The sequence below is a fragment of the Rhagoletis zephyria genome, unplaced genomic scaffold (assembly GCF_001687245.7).
Source record: "Rhagoletis zephyria isolate East Lansing unplaced genomic scaffold, Rhagoletis_zephyria_1.1 Rzeph_scaffold_02279, whole genome shotgun sequence".
Classification (NCBI taxonomy): Eukaryota; Metazoa; Arthropoda; class Insecta; order Diptera; family Tephritidae; genus Rhagoletis; species Rhagoletis zephyria.
In genome coordinates this window covers 9,467-35,505 of record NW_016159363.1, presented here as the reverse complement: position 1 = coordinate 35,505, position 26,039 = coordinate 9,467, and the positions used below count along the sequence as shown (strand labels likewise).

General features: G+C 38.4%; 3 protein-coding genes across 4 annotated transcripts; 1 reads left to right on the top strand and 2 right to left on the bottom strand.

Moving 5' to 3' along the window:
- Nucleotides 1–374: 374 nt before the first annotated feature.
- LOC108366459 (uncharacterized) lies at nucleotides 375–2,136 on the bottom strand. Its single transcript, XM_017620877.1, has 5 exons — nucleotides 1,880–2,136; nucleotides 1,508–1,817; nucleotides 1,375–1,451; nucleotides 842–1,253; nucleotides 375–736 (listed from the first exon to the last, which is right to left on the bottom strand). Exons 1-5 carry the CDS (start codon nucleotides 2,092–2,094, stop codon nucleotides 476–478), a joined length of 1,275 nt encoding a protein of 424 aa, XP_017476366.1. The 5' UTR covers nucleotides 2,095–2,136; the 3' UTR covers nucleotides 375–475.
- Nucleotides 2,137–7,688: 5,552 nt separating this feature from the next.
- Nucleotides 7,689–9,277, top strand: LOC108366461 (uncharacterized). Its single transcript, XM_017620879.1, has one exon. The coding sequence runs from the start codon at nucleotides 8,447–8,449 to the stop codon at nucleotides 8,870–8,872; it is 426 nt and encodes a 141-aa protein (XP_017476368.1). The 5' UTR covers nucleotides 7,689–8,446; the 3' UTR covers nucleotides 8,873–9,277.
- A 1,328-nt stretch (nucleotides 9,278–10,605) lies between these two features.
- dpn (deadpan) lies at nucleotides 10,606–22,427 on the bottom strand. Of its 2 annotated transcripts, XM_017620875.1 has the most exons (3): nucleotides 21,314–22,427; nucleotides 17,796–17,891; nucleotides 10,606–13,220 (listed from the first exon to the last, which is right to left on the bottom strand). In XM_017620875.1, exons 1-3 carry the CDS (start codon nucleotides 21,452–21,454, stop codon nucleotides 11,682–11,684), a joined length of 1,776 nt encoding a protein of 591 aa, XP_017476364.1. In that variant the 5' UTR covers nucleotides 21,455–22,427; the 3' UTR covers nucleotides 10,606–11,681. The 2 variants fall into 2 exon arrangements, with proteins under 2 accessions (XP_017476364.1, XP_017476365.1); XM_017620876.1 differs by lacking the exons at nucleotides 17,796–17,891; nucleotides 21,314–22,427 and adding an exon at nucleotides 16,182–16,784.
- Between the last annotated feature and the right edge of the window lie 3,612 nt (nucleotides 22,428–26,039).

Genomic DNA, 26,039 nt, shown 5'->3' with positions numbered 1-26,039 from the left:
AACTAGTGGGCTAACAACCAGAATTGAAATTTAATACGCAAGTACTTACAGTACTACAAGTATACAGAGAGTAGATTTGCTACTACCTTTTGGCATCTCGTACGCGATGAGAGAAAGTAGAGTACCTACTTTGGTGGAGTAATAGCAAATACGTCAAGTATTTACTCTTTCAACGCCAAGTAGTGTATGTATGCGGAAAAAGAGTAACAATGTGTTGGGAGTAGAGTACAATGCAAGGATTACTTATTGAACGAAATGCAGCAAATACACTTGCGCTGGACTTTAGTATGTATATATGCATGCTTCCATTCAAACTACTCCAATGCAAATCGAACATTTTAAAAACGAAACATTTTATTAAAACACCGCAGAGATTAAAGTAGCCATTTAAAAGTGTGGTTTATTTAACTTATGTGATGTTGCGTTTATAGTTCGCTGGATATAATGAATTATGTATTATTTTTTCATTGTTTATTCATGAGAATAACAAATCAAAGTCCCTTTCATTTACATCCATATTGAAAGGTTGTAATATTCTGCTAATGGTTGTTGATTCAACATTATCATCATATAGAGGAAAATAATCAATAACCTTGGCTACCTCCCCGGGACGGCACCAAAAAGTATAGCCAAGTGAAGGCAGTCGGCGTAAGTTCCCGAAATTGCTTTCCCTTAACCAAGCAATGTTATCGCATATGTCGACTGTACAGAATTCAGTGTGCGACGGATTCCTTGCCTATAATTCATAAGAAAGTTATACATACATAATATAAATGTATACACACGCTCACATAAAAATAAGTTGAAAAAAAAGAAAATAAACTAAAGTGAATTGCCTTACGTAGGGGGAATTGTGTCCGATGACCACAAATTCTTCCGATTCCCCGGGTATAAGAGACTTCAAGTAGGCCCATATGTAGCCAGGTGCTTGGACGACCATGTCCTCATTATGTACGGACACCACTTCGCTTTTGGTTGAACTACAATTGGGTTGCGTCGAAGGAATGGTGATATTACCATAGGTGCCCATAAAAACTTGATATTTGGCAGACAGCGTGCGTTCGCGCAGTGCATCGAGGAAGTAGCGCCAGTTCTCCTGACGCAATTGGCGCCACCACATTGTGTTGAATAAGTCGGCATAGTCTTTGAGTTCCTCATTCAGCGGCTGGCCTTGCAATAAGCTCTCGAAGTGAAATTCATGTGAATTGAAGGGGAACTTCTCAAGGTTTTGCGAGGTTTCCAACGAGTTTTGACTACGAAAAAAACTTTTAGTTTTGCACACACTCTTATGAAACAAATAATTTTAGTAATGGAAATATGAATGCATTTATGTATATGTATATGTTAATATAGTTTGCAGGCAAAATGACTTACTTTATGAAATTGAAATAGTTGTTCGGGTTATTGACCTTTTGACCCAAATCCACAATCAATTCACTGTTCGCATTCAACTTTGAAATAAAATTAATAGCACATTGTTTATTTAAAAAAATCAACTTTCACTTACCTTATTGAATATTGAAATTTTCTTATGGTCCGCAATATAGGTGACGTATTTCAATGTTAGCCTTTCCAGGTCATAACAGATAGCAGCCTTGATGAAATCACCAATGGCTGGGAGCTTGACTCCGAGTGCATAGCTCATAAAAGATTTACATTTTGGTAGTTTCCTGTTGCTTTCATAAAAGCTTAAAGCAGCTTCAAGTGAGCAGGAAACTTTTACAAATGGTGTAGCATTTCCCTCGTACATAATAGACATGCTTTCACAGGTGAACTCTGCTCTTCGATCAGTTGGAAAAATATCTGCGTAGTAGTTTCTAACATTTTTAAGAAATTAATTAACAATAAAAAACAAAACTTACACCAAAGAAACTCCTACCTCTCTATCCTTAGCCCATTGTTACAGTATACCTGAATAGTTTCACCGTTTTCAAATACCAATTCACTTCCATGCGTTCTGAAGACTATGGTTTTAGATCCAAAATCCTTTGTAAATAAGGGCGAGGGTCCACCAATATTGAGTCTACATGAATATGCGAAGCTGCAGCCTGACAAAAGCGCAATAAAAACTGCCGTCGTAAAAAAGTGTGACATCGCTATTTGATGTCACTTGATTGTCGCTCGAAGTTTTTAGGACTGATGTTAGTCGAGGAAAATTTTGAACCTTTTATATATGCAAGCAATAAGGAGAAAAGAATATGTATCTACTCGTATGTACATATGTATGTACATTAGAGTGTCTGACCAAAAAAAGTTGCGATTTTTCCACCGGAGTAAAAAAATTTATTGCATATTAAGACTTCCGCCAAAATATTTCGATTTAAAAATAGTTCTAAAAATTGATTCCGTTTAAAATTGTAAAACGCTTTTGTACAGACTTTTTAATTTTAAAATTTCCTATCATCTGAGTTGATGTTTTCCAAAAATATTTTTAAAAACTAATTATTTATAAAAAAAAAATCCAAAATATTTTGCCGGAAGTCTTAGAATATAATTATTTATATAATTACGATGTATAAACCGTGCCATTTCTTTTTCCATGCAGTGAGGAAAAGCTCGGCCAAACCTTTAGCAAATGTGTAAGCGCCAAAATATTATTATTATTATGAGTGATATACCCTAATGTACATATGTATACGTGCACCTACAACGTCAACATCGTTATAAAAGGACCTACATAAGTAAGATTTGTGATTTTTACAGAAGCAACAAATTTTTGAAATATGCATATATTTAAAGTGCTTGAATGATCTTTTTAAAAAGGTTCTAAATTTTATATCGTTTAATATACAAATGGCCCTTTTCAATACAAGTATTTATAATTGCGCACACTAGCTCAATTTCACTTATAAACAAATTTGCAAAATAAACATAAATACATATATGCACATGATGGTGAGTTTTAAGTGGAATTTACTGTATAAATAAATCCATTTAAAATCATACAGATTTGTTGATAAGATTTGAAACTCAATCCTTAATTTTGATTGTATAAGAACACATGCATACATACGAAAGCGAATTAATGCCTCAGTACTGAATTTTATGAGACATTTGTCAGTATTTTACTTTTATGCCCAGCGCTTGCTTTCGCAAACTCGTTTAAGGAAATTAATCGTTCAGGTAACATTGATTTAAATAAATTGCTGAATCTAAAATTTGTTTTTTGTTTGGATTTCTGTAACTAGGAAAGAGCTTCTGTGAAGTTCAGAATGAAGTCGTTTTCAACGAAAAATTTAATCAGAAAAACAGCCGAAAGCGTATCCGTTTCACAACAATTTTTGATACTTTTCTGTATACACACTTCGGGTGCACATTTCAGTGGGAGAATGCATCCGGAAAACGACCAAAAACGGAATCGGAAAATGGATGAAACTTCAGGTTCTTATACGAAATTGATGTTTACTCAAAGTCGAAGTGTTCAGCTGAAAATGCACAAATTGAAGCAAATCAACGGAAAAATTAAAGCCAAGGTGGAGTTAAATTAACTTTACAACTTCATCATACTTGGGTCTATACGCCAAATAGTTGACGTATTTCAGTGACATTGTGTCCTGATCATAGCACATGCCCGCCGATATGATGTCCTTCACGTTCGGGTCGGCGAGACCCATCGCATTGTTCACGCACTGCTTGCAATTCGGCAACTTTGCGCTGCTCTCGGAAAGCGTCAACGTCCACGGATCTTGGCAGCTAAGGTATAATACCGCATTCACATTTAGATCCATTCAGACACTAGCATTTGCATTTCTATTATACACTCGATAGCCTTTGTAGCATTTGAACTGCTTGCTGCCATCGGCGTTGGAGTTCTGGGGTCCACTGTTCAATTTCATTTGAATGCTAAAATAAAACCAAAGACGCTTGCGCTGATTAGTCAGTCTCTTAGGCGGATAGGTTTGGATTGATGATGGACTTACAAAATGCCATTCAAGTAGTGCATTTCCACTTCATCCGTTTCATTCAACTTTCATTCAAATGCGATTGATGCCATCTGATTTCATTATTACCGCCATGCTGCCATGCACATTCAGCAAGCACTTGGCTCGGATGTGGGTGAGGTACAGGAGCAACGCAGCTAGGCGGACAGACACTCTAGCGGCGAGAGGCATTTTCAGCAGCATGTCTGGCTTGAGTTTGAGTTTCGCGATGGTTCTTCAACGATAGAGCTTGATGCGAAAACACCTGTTCGACCTTGCTAGCTTCTAAAGTTTGTGCTGCCATCCATCAATGCCATAAATTTAAATCTGTGCAAACAGCGCAACATTTTAGTTACCAAAGTTAAGAGCTAAAAATTAAATCATGCGAGTAAATTTTTGAAAAACCTGCACTACAAAAAAAAAAAAACATTTCCTTACGCAATATAAAAGCGAAAAAAAACTCAGTTTTAATAATGCGAATTCCTTATGAAAAAATGCGCATACATTCCCACAATCAAACTGCGTATATTTAAAGGAATACACTAAGTCTTGAAGAAGGCTTAGTTTTAGAGAGGTGAGAGCCAATTAAGAAACAATGAAGTTAACCGTGTGAAATTCATGAGTATAAAAAACTCTCCTACATTCTATATAACTAAGTAAAAACAACAACAAGAACAAATGCTGTACATAACTACATACACACATATGTATATATGTATATGTATATGCACTGGGATCCCATATTGATTATAAAAAATATTAAGGAGTGCCCAAAGTAATGAGCCAAGTGGCAGGATAGGGGAAGAAGAGAGCTCACAAAAGAGATTGGTTCATATGTAGTAGGTTCACTGTGCTATTGCAGAACAAGTGTACAATAAAACACAATACTGTAATATAATACTCGCTATTGCCGTTGGTATATTAGGGTGACCCATTTTAATATGAATTATATATTTATTAGATTTTTCTTATCAATGGAAAGTTCCACTGGTTGATTGATAGAGCTTTTCCTTAGTGAAAATATTTATGTACTTCAGAACGCTCAGATAGACTCGCCTGATTCCGACTTAAAAACACATAATTGGCATAATTTTTTCTGGAATAAATCTCAGTACTTTTAAAATTAAACCCGCTTCAATTAAGGCAGCCTTCTCATTTATTCGACGGCCAAATTCCATTTTTTTATCGACGCCTAATTTCGCTTGTCCAAATGAATTATGCCCGCGCGGTCTTATTCAATTTTTTGATTGCGGTCTTAGAACATGCGGCCATAATTCACGGAGCAATACAGTGGCAGCAACCTGGCACAGAGTCTTCCACAGCGAGTGAAGTGTCTGGCGAGCGACTCAGAATGCTTCTCTGTTAGGTATTGGGAATAATCTAGAAAGTTAATTCATTAAAAAGTTTAACTAATTTAAATAACTAATCTAAATATTGGTCTATCCTACCCAAGCGCGAACTGGCAGGCCGAGGGATCACCTTAGTGTGCAGACCTACGAATCATAGCAAAAAAAAAAACTGAAAAGATTCACTGAAAGGAGATATGCGCACAAAAAAAAAACAAGCAAACAAGCGTAAAGCAATGAAAGTAAAAAACATCACGAAAAGGTAAATGGGAATGAAGTCCCAAGTACTACGTCAACACTTTCAAGTACATGCCTACATACATATGTATGTATGTTTGTTCATATGTGTGGGAAATATTTCCGTATAAATGAAAATGAACAAGTGAAATGGGGATCCACGCCCGCGCTCACACACAAGCGTAAACACATACACACACACACACACACACCTGCAATGCATTAAGAATTGAGCAAGTCTACGAATCGAAATACAAGTTAAAGGATGCGCGAAAAGGATAAGCGAAGTGAAAGGAAATGAGTTTTTATGTATTTTTTTTTTGCATTTATGAGATTTTTTCATTTTCAGCATATTCTTTGTTATTAGTTTAGTTCACAGCGAAGATAAACGTGTGAAGCAAGATTCCAGAATCCGAGCAGGGAGTAGAACGCGATCTCAAGATAAGCATATGATCGCATATATGTACGCTCAGCGATAAACGGAAAAGGAGGATGTTTGTTCCGCTTTGGAGCGACGTCGTCAGCTTGTGAGTGATGTAAATATGTATATAGNTCAGCGATAAACGGAAAAGGAGGATGTTTGTTCCGCTTTGGAGCGACGTCAGTTTGTGAGTGATGTAAATATGTATATACATACATACATACATATATTGCTTTCCCCAGCGCACCGGAAATTGCGCTGCCGTGACTGTGGCTGCACGCAAATCGAGCGACTGCCACACGTTCGTTTACTCGCTTGTTAATTAAAAGCGGAAGACAATTTGTTCACACTCGCATACAAACATACAGAAATACACGCTGAAACAAAGAAGACTGTCGTTGGAGGAAGAAAAAGAGGCATAATAAAGATTTTTATAAAATAATCCGTTATGTTGCACTTGAACGAAAGAGTATTTGGAACAGGCATATCCTTGTCATCAATTCAAAGCACCTAAACTAAGGATGAGCAACTCAAACCGATTTTCAGCTGGATTAGTTTTTGTTCTATAAAATCGTGAAAATATATTTCCGGTTTTTGGTAATGCATGAAAACACCGGTTCACGGGAGAAAAGGGTGCTAAAATCGATTTCTTTAATCAATGCTACGAAATCTTTATATGTAGGTCTCTTCGTTTGCAACGCCCGACGTCGCCGGGAGAAAATCGTGCGGACGCTAATTTGCCCGAAAGTAGCAGTACTGAGCCTAAACATCTGGATTTCACGGCTCCCTCGGTTAATAGATACTCTATTAAGTGTATTTTGCGTTTGTGCATCACTGGAAGCCACCGTTCCAAAATGTGCTGTGCAATCTCGATGTCCGTCCAGCGAAAGCTGCATCGCTCCTGCACGAATGTTCCCACTGTAGACAGGCGATAGTTCAGCCTGCTGATGCATACCTTAAACACGCTTTATATTATATGTTTCTTTAAGAGCTTTGAATTGCTCTAGATCTAGCAGACCTGTCGCAGTGTGTGCCCCCTTGGTAACATAAAAAAGGGCTCTGTTTATCATTTCCTTCAATACCGATGTGCCACGGAATCCAGAGAGCCACAACTCTATTGATCAGCACAAGAATGTTCAGCTTATTAAGTCACTCCATTACCAATTTCGATGTTGCCTTATGAGATCTGAGAGCCTTAAAAGCCTGTCGGCCGTCAGTCAAGTTCGCAATGTTCCTATTGCGGCAGTTTGGCTTGATGTTGAAGTCCGCGCCTCTGTCTATAGCGAATGTCTCCGTCTGGAAAATAGACACATGTTTCCCCATAGGTTTCGAGTATCTTGGCCTCGGCCCTAAATCGCACATTTTCTCACACGAACCGAAGCTCATTAAAAAAATAAAATAAAAATCCAACTCTGTTTAGTGGCACAGCTATAGCTTTTGGTAGTAGGCAGGACTTCATCAGTATGCAGTTTGTGAAAAGTCCAAATATTAAGTAAATTAAATATTAAGAGAGAGGGAGTCTTTTAATGGAGTCCATTCTAAGGCACTAAAATGCGGAAAGATCGTACACGTTCTCCAAAAGTGTATTGACCCAAATTCTTAGAAAACCCCACAAAATTTTCTGAGCTCATGCTAATCATACGAAGTCTTGCCCGTACCTTTTCCAACTAATTGAAATAAAATACTGCATCAGCTTTTGTATGATCTGTCAAGATTTTTACCACAGAAGATCAAAAATGACCAGTAAAATTCCTGCTAAATAACCCTCCTACCAAGGGGACGCTCAGTTCGCCCAGTGGTGCCGTAGCTCTGACAGTTGAGCCGAGGTCGGCCGGTTTTGAGAAACGCCTTTCGTCTTGCTATTTAGTACCACGTCCGGTCTGAGATCCCTATAGCGAATATTTGCATAATTTATGAATTAATATTTGGACATCAGTTTTTTTTTCTGAGTGTAAACTATCACTGTGACTGTCGTTTTCAATTAATTTTCGCACAGTGTTGTGCGGAAATGGCCTTCATTCATAATTTGATTCCCATTTTGCGCAAACGATTACGTTTTTGAGTGTGAGCGTGCGGTTGCGTGTGTGGTAATAGCACGCATTGCGATAAGAGTTGAGCATAACTCGCTTTAGTCCCTTGCATACAATTGAGTTATACAATACATATTTACATACATACATATGCATATACATATGTATGTATTTATAAATATTTGTGCTTCTGTTATCAATAAAATGTTTTATTCATGCGTATAAAATTAGCTCAACTTTTGATCAGCGTTGCTATAAAAAGCCATTGCGCGCCAGGAAGCTGCGACAAAGCAACTTAAGCGAGCAAAGAAAATTGCGTGCCGCCAACGCGATTATAGTGAATTCAAAGCAAAGCAAACGCAGTGTACGAAGGCAGGCGTTTATCCGCGATTTAATATTAGCACAAGTAGTAAATATTTTTGTGCATTTCTGAAATCACCAAATCTCACACTTTTGGCACACTAACGGAAACGCCTTTTGCAGAAAATCTAAATGTTTCAATTGTTGCCGATAGCGCTGCTGATCTCACTGCGCGCTGTGAGCGCTTTACCGCTCAGCGATCACGAATTAGCTGCGGACCACGCCCCCACATTGCACACATATCACGTTTCATCACAGCGTAAAGATCCTGTCACTGATTTTCCTCACTCTACCGACGAGCCGATACTGCACGAACTGGACGAGGCACTGACCAAGCTGGCCAACGTTTACATGCAGGCACTTTTCTCCGGCACACACACACCCGAATTGGAGACAGAGCTGAACGCCTTGGAGTTGCGACTTTTCGATCTTCTCGATTCACTCTACAAGGAGAATCGCATGTCCGAGTATATGAAATACGAGGCTGAGGTTACACACAAAATGATTATTTATAATTTGCTGAAGAAACTTTTCGGATACGCGAAGGATGAAAAGTAAGTGCGCAGCGCGTAGTGCAGCAGCATTAAGAAATGACCATTAGACGACAGTTCGCAACAACGAATGGACTTTCGACATTCAAGGAAAATGTTTAAGAGCATATTTGTCGGCTATGCAGGATGAGCGGCAATACAGTGTGTTCCGGCTGGAAGTGTTTATCAGAGCAAAGTGATGAAGTACTGTAGGTACTTGGTTGATGGAGAAGTGGGCGTAGAGGCGCTACAAGTAATATTTATTTTTATTTCGTGACACATACTTCTGTATATTTGTGAATATGTATACTTAGAATGTGAACATGCAGTAGGTACTACTAATGAACAAAAATATAAATTCTTATGTAAGTAAATATATTGTACAAATGGATTTTTTTTTTAATGAAAAGTCATTGCCTAGAGATTGATTAAATAAGTTCTTTACTGTTCAAATAATAATTGGAGTGACTTTGTATATATTTTTTGAAATCGTATGCCGTAAAATATTAAACATCGCCCTGCGCTTATCATTTTCCTACAGTCTTATTTTGTCGATTGTGTGGTAGTAAGAGAAGGGCTCTCACTAATAAGAAGACACTTGATATTTTTTGCGTGTATGAGTAGAGCTAAGTTAGGCAGTTCCACACAATGTTACATTTTCTCATACGAGTAGAATCTGCGTCCTACTATTTTTTTGGTACCCTGAATCTAGGTAGGAGTCTGTGAGCGAAGAAAATCGTCTAATGTTGCTCGCTACCTGAATACAGAGAGCGCTAGTCGTCACAGTCGGCACTGCTTTTATTCGGATTGACAATTAATGAAAACTCTCACTCAGGCACACGGTGGAGTTAAAGCAGCCGCTGGTTTTGCTGCGCCTATTGCCATAGAGGGCTTGGAAGCCTTCGACCATTGGTGACAAAATTGTAGATGCGGTTCCTGAGCTGTAGTCCCCTATTCTACCCTCGTGTTCTATTGATGCTTTTGGGACCTTATGGTATTTAGACAAAGGAATGACATTGGCTGAATTAATGTTCATTTTCTTTGTATTGCTGTTGCCCATACCTTTTTAATCTTAGCGCAGATTTTTCTGCTACCATATATGTATATCGGGTTTGGTATATATTTAAAAGAATGCCAATCTTTGCACACTTTTTAACTGACTGATAACAGTCTTCTTGCTCGCCACGTCAACGCTCAGTAAGTCCATATTGAGTTTTCGATGGCTCAAATGTAGATGCCAGAGGGGGTTAATGTTTTGCTACCTAGTTAAGGAGAATGTCTCACATTCCTTCGAAGTGCAAAGGTGGGACTTTCTGGTATGAAATTACAGTTACATTTCCTTACTCGACTCTTATTCCAGCAACCCACGTAAGAGATGTGCTAATCAACTCGCGAGGTGCCTTTGGTCACTGTAGGAAGGGAGGATGCTTTGGTAAACCCACTTCGATTTTACCGGCCTTGTACACGTCCTCCGGACTAGGGTGCCATAGAGCATGATGAGTCTTATAGTAGCTAAATATGAAATTTAAATGTAGTAGTCGAGGCGAAACTCCCCATGCTATCCCGAGAATTCTCTCGCCCGCCTAGAAAGCATTATAAGATCTCGTAACTTCTCCCCACATTCCACCACATTCCATCTCCTCGTTAGCTTACTGTCGGTAATGGCTCTTAGAAAGCTCGTAGATATGTGAGGGTTCAAAACCTCGACATTCCATCTCCTCGGCAGATTTTTGTCCATAATAGCTCGTAGATATCTTAGCGATTGAATCTTTGTTAAATGCTTTAGTGGGTTGCAAAAAATATCTATCAAATTTAATAAAGATTTCTTTGGAAAAAAAACATCATTCGTGCTTTTATTATTAACTTCTTTTTACACAATATTCAACTTCCTTTATTAAAATTTATTTATTTCACAATTTCCTCAGTAGTTTGCTAGCAACTATCGGACCTTCACATTAAAATAATTTGAAACAGAAAGAGTTCTTTCGTACACCAGCATTTTTGTTATAGAACTAAAATAGCGACTTAAAATATGATCACGATAATATCCTAAAAGTCTACTTAAGTATTTGTATGACTTTGCTGCAGCTCACGCTGATTGAGCTACTATAGAACTAGACTAATTTCTCTTTGCATATTTTTAGGTTATTAGTAAATATTTTTACAAACACATGACTTAATTAGTTATACAAACAGCGAGAATTTTTTTTAGTGCTATAATAAAAAATATGTTGCATTTGGTTTCGTAAACTAAACATTTTTCCAAGTGCATTGAATTCTTAATTTTCAAAAATCCACTACAAGTACTAGTAATTATGCATCTATTTGCAACATTTTCAAAGGTAAAAAAATAATAATAATAATAATGAAAATTAGTTGAAAAATTTAATAAGAACAAATGTTTTAAAAAATTTTTAACGCCTCCAAATCAAATGCTTACAAAACCTAAATAACTATTTATGTAAATAAAAAGAGTAACATGTGTATTTCTTAATAAAGCGCGATTTTACACTTAAAAGCTACGTATTTTTACAAAATATAGAAAATGCTCTTTTAAACTAAAATGCGAGTATGAAATGTTCCACTTCTACGAATATTATTATTCAACATAAAGCACAGGAGTATTCAAAGCTTTTTATAGCGAACAGAGAACATGGCATTGTTACACTCAAATAAATAAAAAGCATCAGCATCAATGGACGAACCAACTATTCGCTACAAATAGTCGCCATCATTGTTCACCGATAATCCAATGCCATGCACCTTAATTTTTACAGCACCCTCTCTTCATCTCTAAATCGCACTTTGCGCGCGGCAAAGTCGACCAGCCCGGAGTATTACCAGGGTCGCCACATATTGTCGCTATCTTCCTTCAGCTCCTGCAACCGGTGTTTCTGTTTGACTAAAAATTGTTGCTGCTCCTCAACTTGTCCCAACTTCGACGCTTCATCCTCTCGATTTTTCGACTCCAAAGCGATTTTCTTGCTTGCTGGCGCCTCGCTCGCATCGCTAGAGTCCGCTTCGTCGTCAAGCGGTCGCTTCAGAGAGACATTCAATTCGATGCCACTATCGCTGCAATCGTTGTTGGTGTTGTTGTTGCCGCTGTTGGTGCTGGTATTGCAACTGCTACTGGCATTGCCGCTGGTCGAAGACACTTGCTGCTGCTGCAGGTGCAATGACAGGCGGGCCGATGAAGCAAGCGTAGACGTTGAGCTGGTGGTGAGCGACGACTCGGCACTGGATGGCGTGGAAAATACACCGGAGAAGTTGTGCTGCTGCTGGTCAAAGTCGCCGGTGACATCAAGCGGTGGTGTGGCCGGACGTGAACCGGTGAAGTCGGAACTGGTGTGCATCAGCGAATCATCGCCTTGGCTGGAAGGGGAGGCGGACGAGATGGGACTCAGCGGCGGACTATTTGTGGCCATGGAGCTGTTGTGATGCAGCTGATGGTGAGCAGGCGCAGTACGTGCCGGCAGTTGTTGCTGTTGGCTTTGCGGAGCGGCTGCAGTTACCAACGCGCCGTTGCTACTCGGGTGGCAGTTGCTGCTGTTGGGAGCACCACTATGTACCGCCTGATTCAATGGCAACTGCGTCGGCGCTGTGGGTAGACGGCCGAAAGCGCTCAATCGCTTGTAATTGGCGGCAAAGTCATTGATGGGCACAGATGCGGGAGGCAGGCTCAGCACAGGCGCCGTAGCTGTGGTCGCTGTTGCGGTAGCGACGGGCGATATTACTGCAGCCGGATTTCTGCCATGCGGGAAGCTGGAAAATGGTGGGTTGCTGTTGTTGTGGTTACTGGTATTCAGCAAATTTGCATGCGTGCTAGGCATAATTAGCGCGAATTCGCCGGATGGCAAGCGCGACGGTATCAATTGTACGCCGCCCATTTGCACTGGCGGCAAGGGCGCCGCTGCGGCATTGAGACTATTGACAAAGGCGCCACCATTGTTGCTATTGTTGTTCAAATCCTGTGGCAACGGCGGAAAAAGCGCACTGGGTGCAGTGGCGCTGGCCATCGAAAGCGGATTGGCAGGCAACGCAGCGCCGAACAAACCGCCTGGCGCCGACATGCCCATGGCTAACTGGCCGCGGTAGCCATTATTGAAGTTTGTCATAGAACCCAATTGCTCGAGGTTGCTGGCGCAACTGTTCAAATGGTTGATGAGTCGCTGTCGCACCACTGCATCAACACCATCCAGCTGGTTGATGTAGCGATTGACCTCCTCGGCGCACTCAATGAAGCCAGTCTTGAACTTGTGAACCACGGTGGGATCTGTTTGGATGGCCATGTTGAGTTGTTGACGCTGCACTGATTGCAAATGCTTGACGGTCATTTCCAGTATGTCCGCCTTCTCCAGTTTGGTATGGCGAGCGGGCTGAAGAGGAAAGAAGAAAACTTCGTTAGTATTCGGTGTGAAGATGCAGGTAAAAGACGATATTAGCGACAAAGTCAAATTGAATAGAGTATTAAGCAAATTGCGCACAATAACCACTGGGCTAAGTACCGTTCAAGGATAGGGCTTAAATGAAAAAAAAGGACAACCGAGACTATTTTGCTGAAATAAAACAAAGAACGTGCGCGAAGCTGTTAAAAACTAGCCGGCTTAGACTTATAGCGCAACGGAAGTTCAATAAAAACGTACAATCACTTCGTTTAATTCTGAGGAAAGGCTCAGCTATGCCTAAAAATATTTCGCACATTTTCGTGAAATGCAGAAAATGCCTTTGAAGTTGCGCCACTTTCAGGATTTTTAGCTTCCCAGCTTTTTTATTTTTGTTTTTGTTGTGTTTGCATCTGCCTTCGTCTTTATCATGCAGCTTCTAATTGATTGCAATTTGTATGAAAAATTCCACCACAAATTTCAAGGTAACAAAAACATTGCAAACCGCAGAGCTAAGTAGAATAAAATAAAACAAAAATAATTACGTGAAAGGGCGGGGAGTCTAAATGAGGAAGCAGTGTAGTGCAACAGGTCCAGCAGCGAGCTTGATATCTCTTACACCAACAGATATGTGGAGGTATTTAGAAGTACAGTAAACGCGCGATATAACGTACACCTACTTTTCAAACATAACGCCGGTGATGTCGACGCCCAGACCAATGCAGATAATGTCTTACGTTGCAAAAAAGACTTTCAAAAGCCTTAACAGCATTCTAGGATCGTGAGCAAGTCTTTTTTGAGTCATAGGCTCTGCCACCTACAGGAGTTCTATAAATTCTCAAACCTATCCATTGGCTATGAATCTGTCTCAATCAAAAGCGTGGGAAAGTAGCTTACTAAACTTCAAAGAACGATCGCCGTGTGATGTACGGGAGCTTTTTCTACAAAACCTGAGGCTCCTCTGGATGCACTGGTAAACCTATCGTCACTTAATATGTATCTTTATCCACGAGGAGACACTAGAGGTCACTTGCGTGTTTAAAATAAATGGGTGCTGATATGATAAAGTGTGGAGTGAAGCGGTAATTGCTAGAGGCAAAGGTCCATACGTTAGTGTCTATTAAATGCTACAGGATAGGGCGCCACCAGTGCCTTTGTTGAAGAGGCACTTTATTATTGAGTTCCCTTAGGCTGAGTGCTAGCTTAAGCCGAGTACCGAGCCCGGGCTTTTATACTGTCGAATCTTTACTCATTACTTCAAAACAGACGCCCTCATCAACAACTTGAGTCTGAGTATATAGCGGTTAATGTGGGTGAGCTTCACTTTTATTTTGGTAGATATGCTTCGAGTTACTTAGGGTTTTTTGTTATATCAAAGTTCATTACATCGAAGTTTTACTGTACAAATTCATATTGTACTGCAATCACAGTCATTTCCAATTGGCGACCACGGCTACTGAGCTTACGGACTCCCTTGTTCTTTTTCTTTGCATTTCACGGCATGAAGAATAGGTGATCGCTGATGATCGGCACACGATCGTGACAGACAGTGTTACATACGCAAAAAAAAAACAAAAAAGAAAAAAAATTGGCGATCAGCTAAGATGCTGAGAACTTAAGCAAGGTTGGGATAACTACGAACCAAGGCACAGCCAAGTGGAGTGTGAAGCTACTTGTTGTCGGTGGCAGATCAGCTAACACACACATGCACACATACAAGCATGTTTCACCTATGGTTAGTCTGGTTGCCTTTGCCAACTCGTTGCAACGGGCGCGAGGCTTTCATGCAAAATGCCATAGCTTGGCAAAGTGCAATTCTTCTGTGGTTTGCTGTGGGCTCTTCTCGCTCACATAGTATGTATATACATATGTGCGCTTCGAGTGATCCACTGGCAAGTAGCATGCTGATCGATACACATGCAAACATGCATTCTATTTTAAATTTCATCAACAACATCGTCCGCCTTTGCGCATCTTTGGCAATTTTGTTTAGCTGCTCAGTTTTTTGCAAATTTATTTTTATTTTTATTTTTGCTGATTCACGCTGATTCACAAGTCGCCAGCACCATACTGGCCAAGTTTCCCACGCAACACGTTTACCTTCGGCTTTGTTTAGTTGTTGCTGTTGCTTTTATTATTTGCTTTGGCTACTCCTTTTTTCCTGTGGTCTGGCACAGAGCGCCGCCGTCACCGTCACCGTCACCGCCGCTAGCCTCGATCTTATTCACGATCAAGTGCCTCATAATGATCTCCGCAGACGCAGCAGTCGAATTCAAGTTCGCCCTCAACTAAATTTGCCGAGATTCATAATTATTAACATCATCATTGTGTTTTGTTGTCAGTATTAAGCTCAATGCTTGTGCGTTGCCTTGTTGTTGGCGTTTTTTTCTCACACTCAGGCACCTACATACATACGTGCAAAGGTAAGGAGCGCGCAGCAGGATCACTTCATTTTAATTCTTTTTTTTGAGTATTTTTTTTTATTTATTTTTTTATTTGCGTCATACAGCATATAGACTTTGTTTGAATTTTTTTGTTGTTCATTTTCGCTTTTGTTTACCATTGCATTGGCCCGAAACAGGTTCCCACTCACTCACTTGTTCCTCGCTCGTCGGCCTCGCAATTTTCTCATATTGCCCTTTAGCCTGTAACAAGTGATTTAATCATTGACGATCGCTTGCTTTTATCAGCGCCGCTACTGCCACTGGCGGCTTGTTTAACACTTTCAAAGGACATGCATTTTTTTGCTGAGCCATTCTTTTTTTCTTGAATTCACTCTTTTTTATTTTACGGTGTATTTTGAGGAATTTTACACTCAATTTAATTGTTTATGAAAAAAAGAAAACAAGGGTTTTTTCTACTTGAATATATTACTTATGTACATAAATACTTAGCTATATGTGTATATGTATGTATGTACATATGTAGTAAGTACATACATAATTGTTCACTTACGTGGCGCACCACAGGACCCTCGAGTGGCAGCGAGTTGTGTTGGCCAGCATTAGTGTGCGAGGCACTTGATCTTGTCATGTTTTTGCTTTGTAATTGATTCTATTGAAATTTGACGCCGCTTAGTAATTGATTTCTGTAGTTTGATACCTTTTTTTGTAGTCATAAATTAAACTAAAACATTGGTATCTAATGGAACACAGGTTCCTGGGAATATCACGAAATGAATGAGCAGAAATAATGCTTTGATTTTGCGGAGCTCGGATGAAACAGCTCCCTCAAATAGTTTTGAAATATATAGTGGCATTTAATCGCATTTCGTTTATTTTGAGAATCAATTGAGTAAACAACTTTATTAATTGCTCATGAATTGCTTTATTAATGTATGATGAGTTGTACGTTTGATTTCAAATCTAAGTTACAGTTTTCAGAATAAATCATTTGTGTATAATAAAGTTTTTTTTTGTCATTGGTGATCTCCATTGATCTTTACACGTTGGACCGCCGGCTGACGATCGGCTGACTTTTCAAGGCATAAACAATATCGAAATAATCGAATCAACGCTGTTTAATATGTAGTTATTAAAGTAAATCAAAAGATAAGAGCATAGTAAAAAGTAGCGGTAAATATGAAAAAAAAATAATACACATGTTGACGATCTAAAAGGGGCGTGACTGCGGAAGAAACTGTGTGCTTGATGATATCACAAAACTTAAGAAAACTACAGTTTTACGCCAACTGCGGATGGCAAATGGGTTTTTAACCGACTTCCAAAAAAGGAGGAGGTTATCAGTTCGTCGGAATATTTTTATTTTTTTTATTTTTGTTTTGTTTTTTTTTTTATGTATGTTCCCGCATAACTTTGGACCACGTCAACCGATTTCGATAATTCTTTTTGCATCGGAAAGGTAGTGTCTCAGAGGTGGTCCCGGTCTGGTTAAGATCCGATCAGCGGATCATGAGATATATATATATATATTTTTTATATGAGAGTTGAAATCGGTTTTTTTTGCTAAAAATTACTTGTTATGCGAATATTTGGTATGCCCGCCCCTCAGCAGGCAATGACATATAAAATACAATATCGACGTAGAACTGTAGGTCTTTCCATTTGTATACATAATGACATCAAGACGCACATTAAAAAAAATAACTCTTTTGATATTGTAGTCTCCGTCGAATTAAAAAATCAAAGGCGATTTCATGTAAGGTGATAAGTTCGGAGAGGTTTGCGGTTGCATGTTGTATATGGCGAAGGCCTACAGAGAAACTGTGTTCGGGGAGAGACAAAGGCAAAAGCAAGGATACATATAGACAACTACATACAAAAATAATAATGACGGCAGAGATATAGACCAAGACAAAGATAAATATAAAATTACAGACAAAAATTTTGATTGAGAATAAGGAGAAGGTGAAGATGATAAGGATGAAGGTGAAATGAAGATAAAGGTAAAGATATAGATAAAGATAAAGATAAGGACTAAACTGAACATAAAGATAAATAGAAAAAATGCATTAAAAGCAAGATAACAATAAAGATAAAGCTGGAGCTTAAGATTAACTCTGCGTTGGGACTATACGTACAACATTTTTTTGTATCACATTTTACTTACGTCCTTCTTCATTGCTTCCAATATGAGTGATTTGAGCTCGTTGAGGCAGTGATTTATACGCGCACGCCGTCGCTTCTCCATAATTGGTTTATTAGTCTGCAAAAAAATTTTGATTCAAAAGTGAGAAGCATGTCTATTCATTGAGATTAAAGATTGATGTGTTGTAGAGCAATAAATATAATTTCTTCAAAAAACAGTGTAAAAGGTAAAATTTATAAACTACGTAGGCTTTGTCTTTGACAGTCGTTGAAAGCAGACAACCGAAAATGGGAAAAAGTTAATTTCCTTTATAATCCCACATCCAAGGTATTCTCTCCTGATCACTATGTCTACTTAGGACCTTGATGAAACCTAATAATTGGATGCGATCGACCTTCCGTTACTAACATGCTGTCTCACAGACCGAACACATTCTTAAAGCTTTCTGTACAACAGAGTTGAGCTTTTTGAACTTGTTTTCTTTGTATACCTCTCGGTTGATCAGTGATCTTGTTGATGCCAGTGTAGATTGGTCGCTGCTATCTTGAGTTTTATCCCTTTTGTCAGTGATTCGGTCTGTGAGACCGATGTTAGTATATGTTTTGAGTGTGGCAGGTTCCTGTGTTTGGAGCAAAGTTATCTATTTCAAGCCGAGAATGAATCATATCAATACAAAAAATTTTAATTTAAAATTAAATTTATTGACTTATTCAAAAATTAATTACTTTACTCGAACGTGTTTTTTTAGAATGTATTGTTTAATGAAATTCTGCTATTTGGTTTTGTTATGTTTATTTTACTACACATATATTTAATGTAAAGAAATTAACATTCTCTGCACTTCGGTCTGAGGGATCGATGACAGTAACCGTGTTATAAAATTCATGTTAGGAGCGGAAAGTTAAATAATTGGAAATAACTAGACTAACAGAGCGATTCTGGCTGAAATAGTTGAAAATTTTTTGTGAGACAATTGAAAGACAGAAAACAAGTTAGTTTGAAAGCTTTGTTTGTTCTGGCACGAAGTTCTTACAAATAAAACTCCATTTCCAACTTTCACGGTGAAAAGCTCTTTGACAAAAAGCACTTGTGTGCATATCATTTTGCTCGCGCTGCTCCAACAGCCGAAATGGCCGAGAGAGCAAACCACTGGAGCGCCACTCAAGAGATTCCCTTTTTAGTTTAATTTACTTTTAAATTTTTTATTTTATTGTTTTAAAAAGAAAAATGTAATTATTTTTTATTGATTTCATTTAACTTTTAGAAACTTATTTAATTTTTTAATTACATTTTTTCTTTTTTAAATGTTTTATCGAGAGGAAACATTTAACTTTTTCAAACTTAATTTATTTTATTTAATTTTCTTTAAAATTTTAGATTTTAATATTTTGAAAGCAAACATAATTTTTTTAATTTCATTTAATTTTTAGCAAGTTGTTTAATTTATGTTTCCTTTTAATTTAATTTTATATTAATATCTAGGGTTTAGTGTTTTGAAACAAACATACATTTTTTATCTTTTAATTAAATTTTTTGATATCATTGCTTAGAAAGAAAAATAAATATTTTTGTTTTCATTTTGTTTTTAAAAACTTTTATTAAAAAAAATAAAATAAAATTTGAAAATAAGTTCCCAAAACTGAAAAAATAAAATATAATCTAAAAACTAAAAGAAAATTAAATAAAAAAAAATAAAATTCATATTAATATCTTCTTCATTTAATTTAATTTTTAGAAACCCACTTTTCTATTTTTTGTCTTTTTTATACCCGAGCGCACTTGTGCACAAGGGTATTATAACTTTGTTCACATAACGGTTGTTTGTAACAGGCAAAACGAATCGAGATAGATATAGACAAATGTATACATAAATGATCAGAATGAAAAGAGAAATCGATTAAGCGGTGACTGTCTGTCCGTCCGTCCGTCCGTCCGTCTGTCCGTCCGTCTGTGCACACGATAACTCGAGTAAAAATTGAGATATCTTAACGAAACTTGGTACGTGAACTTCTTTTGGGCGTGGGACGGATGGTATTGAAAATGGGCGAAATCGGATAATAACCACGCCTACCTCCCATATAACGGTAATTTTAAGAAATACGAAAACTGCGATATTTTAGTAACTACTGAAGATAATTCACTCAAAATTGATATTTACAATGAGTTTTAGACGAAAATCATGAATATTATAAATTTTTGGAAAATGGGCGTAGCCACGCCCACTTATGGTTACATGTGTATATCTTGGTAACCGCTGCACCAATNTTAAGGACGCTAATTTACTAAAAATTTATACACCCCGGCTTATCGTGTAGCGGTAGTTTTCGGAAAGGTGGAAAACATATATTTAATAATTGCGCCGGGTATTTAATGTTCGGCTCCGCCCGAACTTAGACTTTCTTACTTGTTTTGATTAAATTTGTTTAACTAAATTTTCTTAATAGTTAGTTTTTATTGTTTTAAAAAGGAAATCATATATTTTTTAGTTCATTTAAGTTTTAGAACACGAATTTCTAAGAGACGAACAGAAAAACTGTAAGACCTTCTCGTTAGCAGAACTTTCAATTAGTAGAAAAGAGCTTTCCAGATAGTTGCCAGAATTGAGAATTGCCTTACTGAAAGATTGTGGTGAGATACAGTTGCCCTGTAAATTTATCGAGCTAAGAGCAGACCATGTACATATACATGTTAAAAAGTATATCTTTTTTGGAAGAAAAGTGTCAACCTGCCCTCGTAATTATTGAAACTCACTTTCGAACATGAAAAAATGTTTAGAAAAAAAATTCGAAATATGTATGTATGTAGGTAGTTTTAGTTCGTAACAATTTATTACTGAGTTTTTATTAATTTTAAATGTTTTTTAAATGAATTTAAATTTGTTCAACTCAATTTGAGTGAAATATGTATTAAATTTATTAGATAATTTCTTAAACTCGAAAAGCTGGAAAATTCGAGCCTGGGAATTTCTTGCAGAAATGTTGACAGTTAAGTAAATATTTTTTAATTTTTTTGAGCATTTTGTAGAGCTTTTCAATTTCAAAGAACACCAAAATTTTTTGTATTGAAAACATGTAGAAATATAAAAATATCGTTTAAAACAATAATTTCGGGTCCGATTTTTTAAGAATTTTTTTTATAAACAAACACAAAGTTTTTAAATGATCGCAGCTGATTGAATTTAAATTTATGCTAAGTAACTATTAGCTTATATCTTGTATTAAATTATTGACTGTTTGAAATTCTGTCAAGAAAAAAATGCATGTACATTTCACAAGAAAAAATAAGCAAAAAAGCAGAGCTACACTTGTTTCGAAAAAAGTCTCAAACAATTTTGTAACCAGTTTTAATACTTGTACTAATGTTCTTAATCGCAAAAGCAAAATAGAATACATATGTATATTCGAAAAGCATTGTAAGGGCAGCTTTATATATATGTTTTTTTCATTTGTAAAACATAATTCTATTTTATTAATTTTACGGTTAAAGTTTTCAATGAATTTCGAAAAAACGTTTTTTAAGCTTCCAAAAACCTTACAAACCTTTCTCAGTTCGGCCTTCGAGAGGCCATGCGAATTTGACATTTGTGCCTGTCCGCTGCCATTTGTACCGTTATAGCAGTCGTTATAGCCGTTGGAACAATCGAAATCATCATCCGAGTGAAAATCGTTTTTGTAATCCATTATTGAAGCATTAATATTACAAGTTTCAAATTAATTTAACGGTTCCGTTGTCCAAATACGTTTCAGCAGCAATAAATTTTATTTTATTTTTAATAAAACCTCTTAGCACATTCACTCATACACATATACGCCGTGTGGAAAACAATAACAATATTTTTTCAAACACAACACTTAAATTAGAAACTTTGGTCTTCCGTCTACACAAGCGACCTAAGCGCCGCGCTATTTGTTTCAGTTTTTTATTGCACAAAATTTGCATTGCCTTGTATTTTTCAATCAGTTGTGCATCCACATACTAATGCAACACCTCTTCAGTGTACTAAATAATTTGGTAATTTTATACTTTATTTCATTTCGAAGTAATCATAACTTGCATGCTTTAGCAGTTTTTTTTTTATGCGGCGCGCACAACACACGACCACGCGCGTTCAACTACAACAGGATACTGATCGTCAGGACAGCGCGCACTCAGCATGATCCTTGCGCTCGTTGGCGGACGAGCAGTACGGTGCTTACGAATATGCTGCCAACACACGAGGATGGCGACGAATACGACGACTTTCTTGGCGCACGAAGTCAGCAAGCCAGACAGCGACGTGCACACACGACTCGCACACGAACCGCCAAGCCAGCTCCTTTACGTTTTTTCTCACGCTCACCAAAAAACCGGCTGCGCTTGCTTATTTATTACCTGAGTTTGAGCTCCTCTGCTCTGCGGCAGTACAAGCGCTACACGTAGACGGTGGTTGTGGTGGTGGTGGTGGCTCTGGTGTGAACCGTGAGACACTAGGTCCGACAGACGGTCGCTTTGTCAGCCAACAAGACAGATAGTCAAAGTGCGCACAGGTAAGTTCTTGGTTTTGGAGACGCTCGCAGCCATACATACATACATACGTACATATCTGTAGACGAGTACTTATGTGCGCCAGTTAGTGTTGGCGCTGTGGTAGCCACATCTGCGGAACCGCGTTGACTGCCACTGTGGCTGTGACTAAAGTCGAGTGTGTGAACTATGTGGTGAAATGTATCGAAGCTGCGACGTCGGTGGCGGCGGCGGTCACTTCATTACCCCGCTTGCTGTGTAAAGGGGCCGAAATTCCTGGGTATTGCCACTTTCCGGTAATCGAGTGAATGTGGGTGTACGTGTGCGTGTTCGTGTCCCTGCTCGTGTGAATGCTTGCATTAAATATTACCCTCATTGTCATAATTTTTATCACCATATCAGCGGGTTGACATACACACAAGCATACATACTTACATCCATAGCCATTTGCTTTCCATTTAAATGACGGATATGAGTCCATAAATTGATACAGAGCAACGAAAGCGAAATCACTCAACTCAACTCGCCCACAGTGATTTAAATATGTATTTTTTTTTTGGATTTTCATTTATATACAAACATACATACATACATACACATGTTTTAAGTAGACTCCTCCGCTTAAATAATAAAGTGATTTATTTTGTTGGAAAAACGTCATAGCTAATATACAAACTATTTAGCGGTTAGCAATATACATAAACAAATTTACATACTAATGTGTGCGTATGTGCATTAGGATGCCCCATAATATAACATAACAAAATGGCCGGCTTCCATTGATAATTAAGGTCTACTTAATTTCTGCCACCTATGATTCATGTGATCTTCCTTGGTTTTGCCAATACACCACAGGATCGAGTCCGACTATGAGTACAGAGTTTTTTCGTTCTTTTTTTTGGTGCCGTTTCTGAGGTTTCCTCCACTGGTCGATTAAGTGATGAAATCTAGAACTGACTTCGTCGGAAAATATCCTCCTAACTCTCTCCTTGGTGACCGGTACATCGGTTTTAGTGGCTGGCTTTAATGGAGCATGCTCTAGCTGGCGCTGTGATATCCGAAGCACTCCACTCGCGACTGGACTTTATGAAGGGCCCTAAACTGGCCAATTCTCGGTACGGATCTTATGAGAACTTGATCCAGTCCCGAAAGTTAAAGGGAAGAGCTAGTTCATGCATATCGAATTTAAAATTAAAGAAAGATGGTACACCCTAATGTGCATGTGTGCGTCTTTAGCATCGCGGAATTGGGATATGCCACCGCGTTTAAGAAGAAAGGCTGAATATTGAGTTCCTGGGAAACATTTTTACTTTGGAATACTATAAATAACGGTAACTCTGCAACTATTTTAAAAACTTAAGAGATTCGTAAAACTTTTTTTTAAGCCTGAGGTCTTAAGGTTATCAAGTAAATAACTGCATAATTAATATAAAGGGTCTACAATTTTTATTTTTACACAGTTGTTTGGAATTATCCTTTTCATTGCTGCAGAAACTATGCGACACTCACACACTTGAAGTTTTTTTTTTATTGGGGTATCGGGTAGGTAAGAAAACTTTCTTTTGCTCACAAAACTTAGCAGAAGTATATACGTATGTAAGTATGTATGTGCATATGATGTGTTTGAATATCGACAGCTGCACCTTAAGACTTCCATATCGCAACTCGGCAGCCGCACAGCATCGTCAACCAAAGGAGGAGGGTCGGCTGACTGGTTGATCACCCAGACGATCGGTCGATTGCTCGGTTGGTTGGTTGCTTGGCGGCTACATGAAAATGGGGGTTGTGTTTTGAAGCAAGGCGCATTCAAGCCTAAGATTTCGACATATTCATAAATGAAAACAAAAGAAGCATCGCAAAAGGTAAAGTCATCACCGAGGATGGGACGTAGCCAAGGAGGCTAGCAGGGTTGACGACAGTGGGTTGCAGACGAGGAACAGCTGTCGCAGTAATAATTAAAATTAGGCGTGGGAAAGTGTGAAATGCATGAGGCGGCTGCATGGCAGAGGCGCATAGGTAGGGAACGCTTGCTGACAAGTATTTTGGAATCCTTAAATTTTTGCACGAGTCAAACGGCGGTAAATGAAGAATATCAGCAATTACTTTGTTCCGCTTGAAGAGGAAATTGGGCAGTAATCGAGTTCAGCTATTAATTTAGGTAGTATTGTTTATGTATTTATGTATGAGTATAGATTTAGGATCTGCAGCGTGCCAAAGGTTGACTTAATATTTCTTTAAAAGTATAGAACTACATAGACAAGAAAAATATGAATTCATATGTGTGTGACTCAAGTTAGAATTTTTGTTTAAACTATGGAATATAAAAATTTTCCGAAAATGTTTGTCAACAAAGATTTTCGCTATATATCCAGCCGTGCGCGGCGCAAACAAAAAATGTGGAGGGCAGTACACTTTTCGTGGCCTCTCCCTACCACTGCTCGGCCAGTGCTTGTTACTTGCTTTCCACAAATCTACGCCACTCCGAGGTACACTGAGAAAAAAACGCGTTTTAAAAATGAAAATTGGGCTCATGATAACTGCGGCAGACTTTTATCTTTTCCCGTTTACCTGTGAGTTCTATTTCTCTCAAGAAATCATTCATTTGAACTTTTTCATGCCCAGAAATCGTTACCGTCGGACTGAGTCCCCACAGCGCTGATTTCCCCGCAATTAAACAAAACGCATCGGAAGACAGCGGCATCTATCTTTCATATCCATAAGAGAACTGGATACCGCTGGACCATTGTCAGACGCATCGACTACACGACTCTGAATCGGGTAGCACAGTGATCCCTGGCATTATTGACATCTTTTCCGAAGCTTCAGGGCTAATAGAAGTCAGCACACTAGTGCAAGGAGTCAAATTAGACTTTCATTTAGGCTTCGCACACTTTAACTCATAGAAAGGGGTACTAAAACTTCCGAAGGCTACTAGGAAGCTGAATCGAGTTCGTTCCGAAGAGCAGTCATCGCGTGACAACGTTACAAAAGAATTTGGCCCGCCGCATATAGAGTCAGCGAAAGCCGCACACAACCACCACCAACTGGATGGTAAGTAGCATAGGAGTAGGTTTTTCTTCCAGTTGAACCTATCAACAAACCAGAGGCGATAATGCCCACCAATTTTCAAAATTCTTGGGTCGGCATTGAGCTGGAGTACAAAAGAAGCCTTTCTCGAGTTAGATGGCTTTTTGACCTCAGCGCATATTTTGAGACAACGACGAGTCTATAGATGAATTTCCAAAGCAATAAGATCAAGTGTGGTCTGAACTAGAAATGGGCGCGAGATATCGAGACCCGCTGAACCCGCGTTACTGATTCCAAAGGTCTTTACAAATCTTGTGGCGTGGCGGTACCTATCCTTTCCCGACACTCCCGATAAAAGTTGAAACCTCCGCGAATTCATAAATAAGTCCCTTTTTATGATTTATTGAGACGAAAACGAACAGCGAAGCAAACCAAAGTAATAGGAAGATGCCATTATTTTTTTATATTATTTAAAATTAAATTAAGACATTTGAATTTTTCTTAGTGCTAGATTTCAGGACCTACGGGACCGACGGTAAAATTCTGAAAAACGTCGGAATTGACGGTTTCGGGACTTAAAAGTTGGATTTCGGGATGGGCGGGTTCGGGATTGAGAATTTAGTTCGGTGCCCATCTCTAATCTGCACGCCCGCCTCTTGAAAGCAACTCAAGCTCAGCAACGAGGAAATTCTGGATAAAATTATAGATCAGAATCCGATCTCAACCGCTAGCTGG

Coding starts and splice junctions, on each gene's coding strand:
- LOC108366461 (XM_017620879.1), top strand. CDS start 8,447: ATGTTTCAATTGTTGCCGATAGCGCTGCTGATCTCACTGCGCGCTGTG.
- LOC108366459 (XM_017620877.1), bottom strand. CDS start 2,094: ATGTCACACTTTTTTACGACGGCAGTTTTTATTGCGCTTTTGTCAGGC. Junction 1,818..1,879: donor AATGGGCTAAGGATAGAGAG/GTAGGAGTTTCT, acceptor TAAAAATGTTAG/AAACTACTACGCAGATATTT. Junction 1,452..1,507: donor AAATTTCAATATTCAATAAG/GTAAGTGAAAGT, acceptor TTTATTTCAAAG/TTGAATGCGAACAGTGAATT.
- dpn (XM_017620875.1), bottom strand. CDS start 21,454: ATGGATTACAAAAACGATTTTCACTCGGATGATGATTTCGATTGTTCC. Junction 17,892..21,313: donor CGAAGGCCGAACTGAGAAAG/GTTTGTAAGGTT, acceptor ATTTTTTTGCAG/ACTAATAAACCAATTATGGA. Junction 13,221..17,795: donor TGGAAGCAATGAAGAAGGAC/GTAAGTAAAATG, acceptor TTTCCTCTTCAG/CCCGCTCGCCATACCAAACT.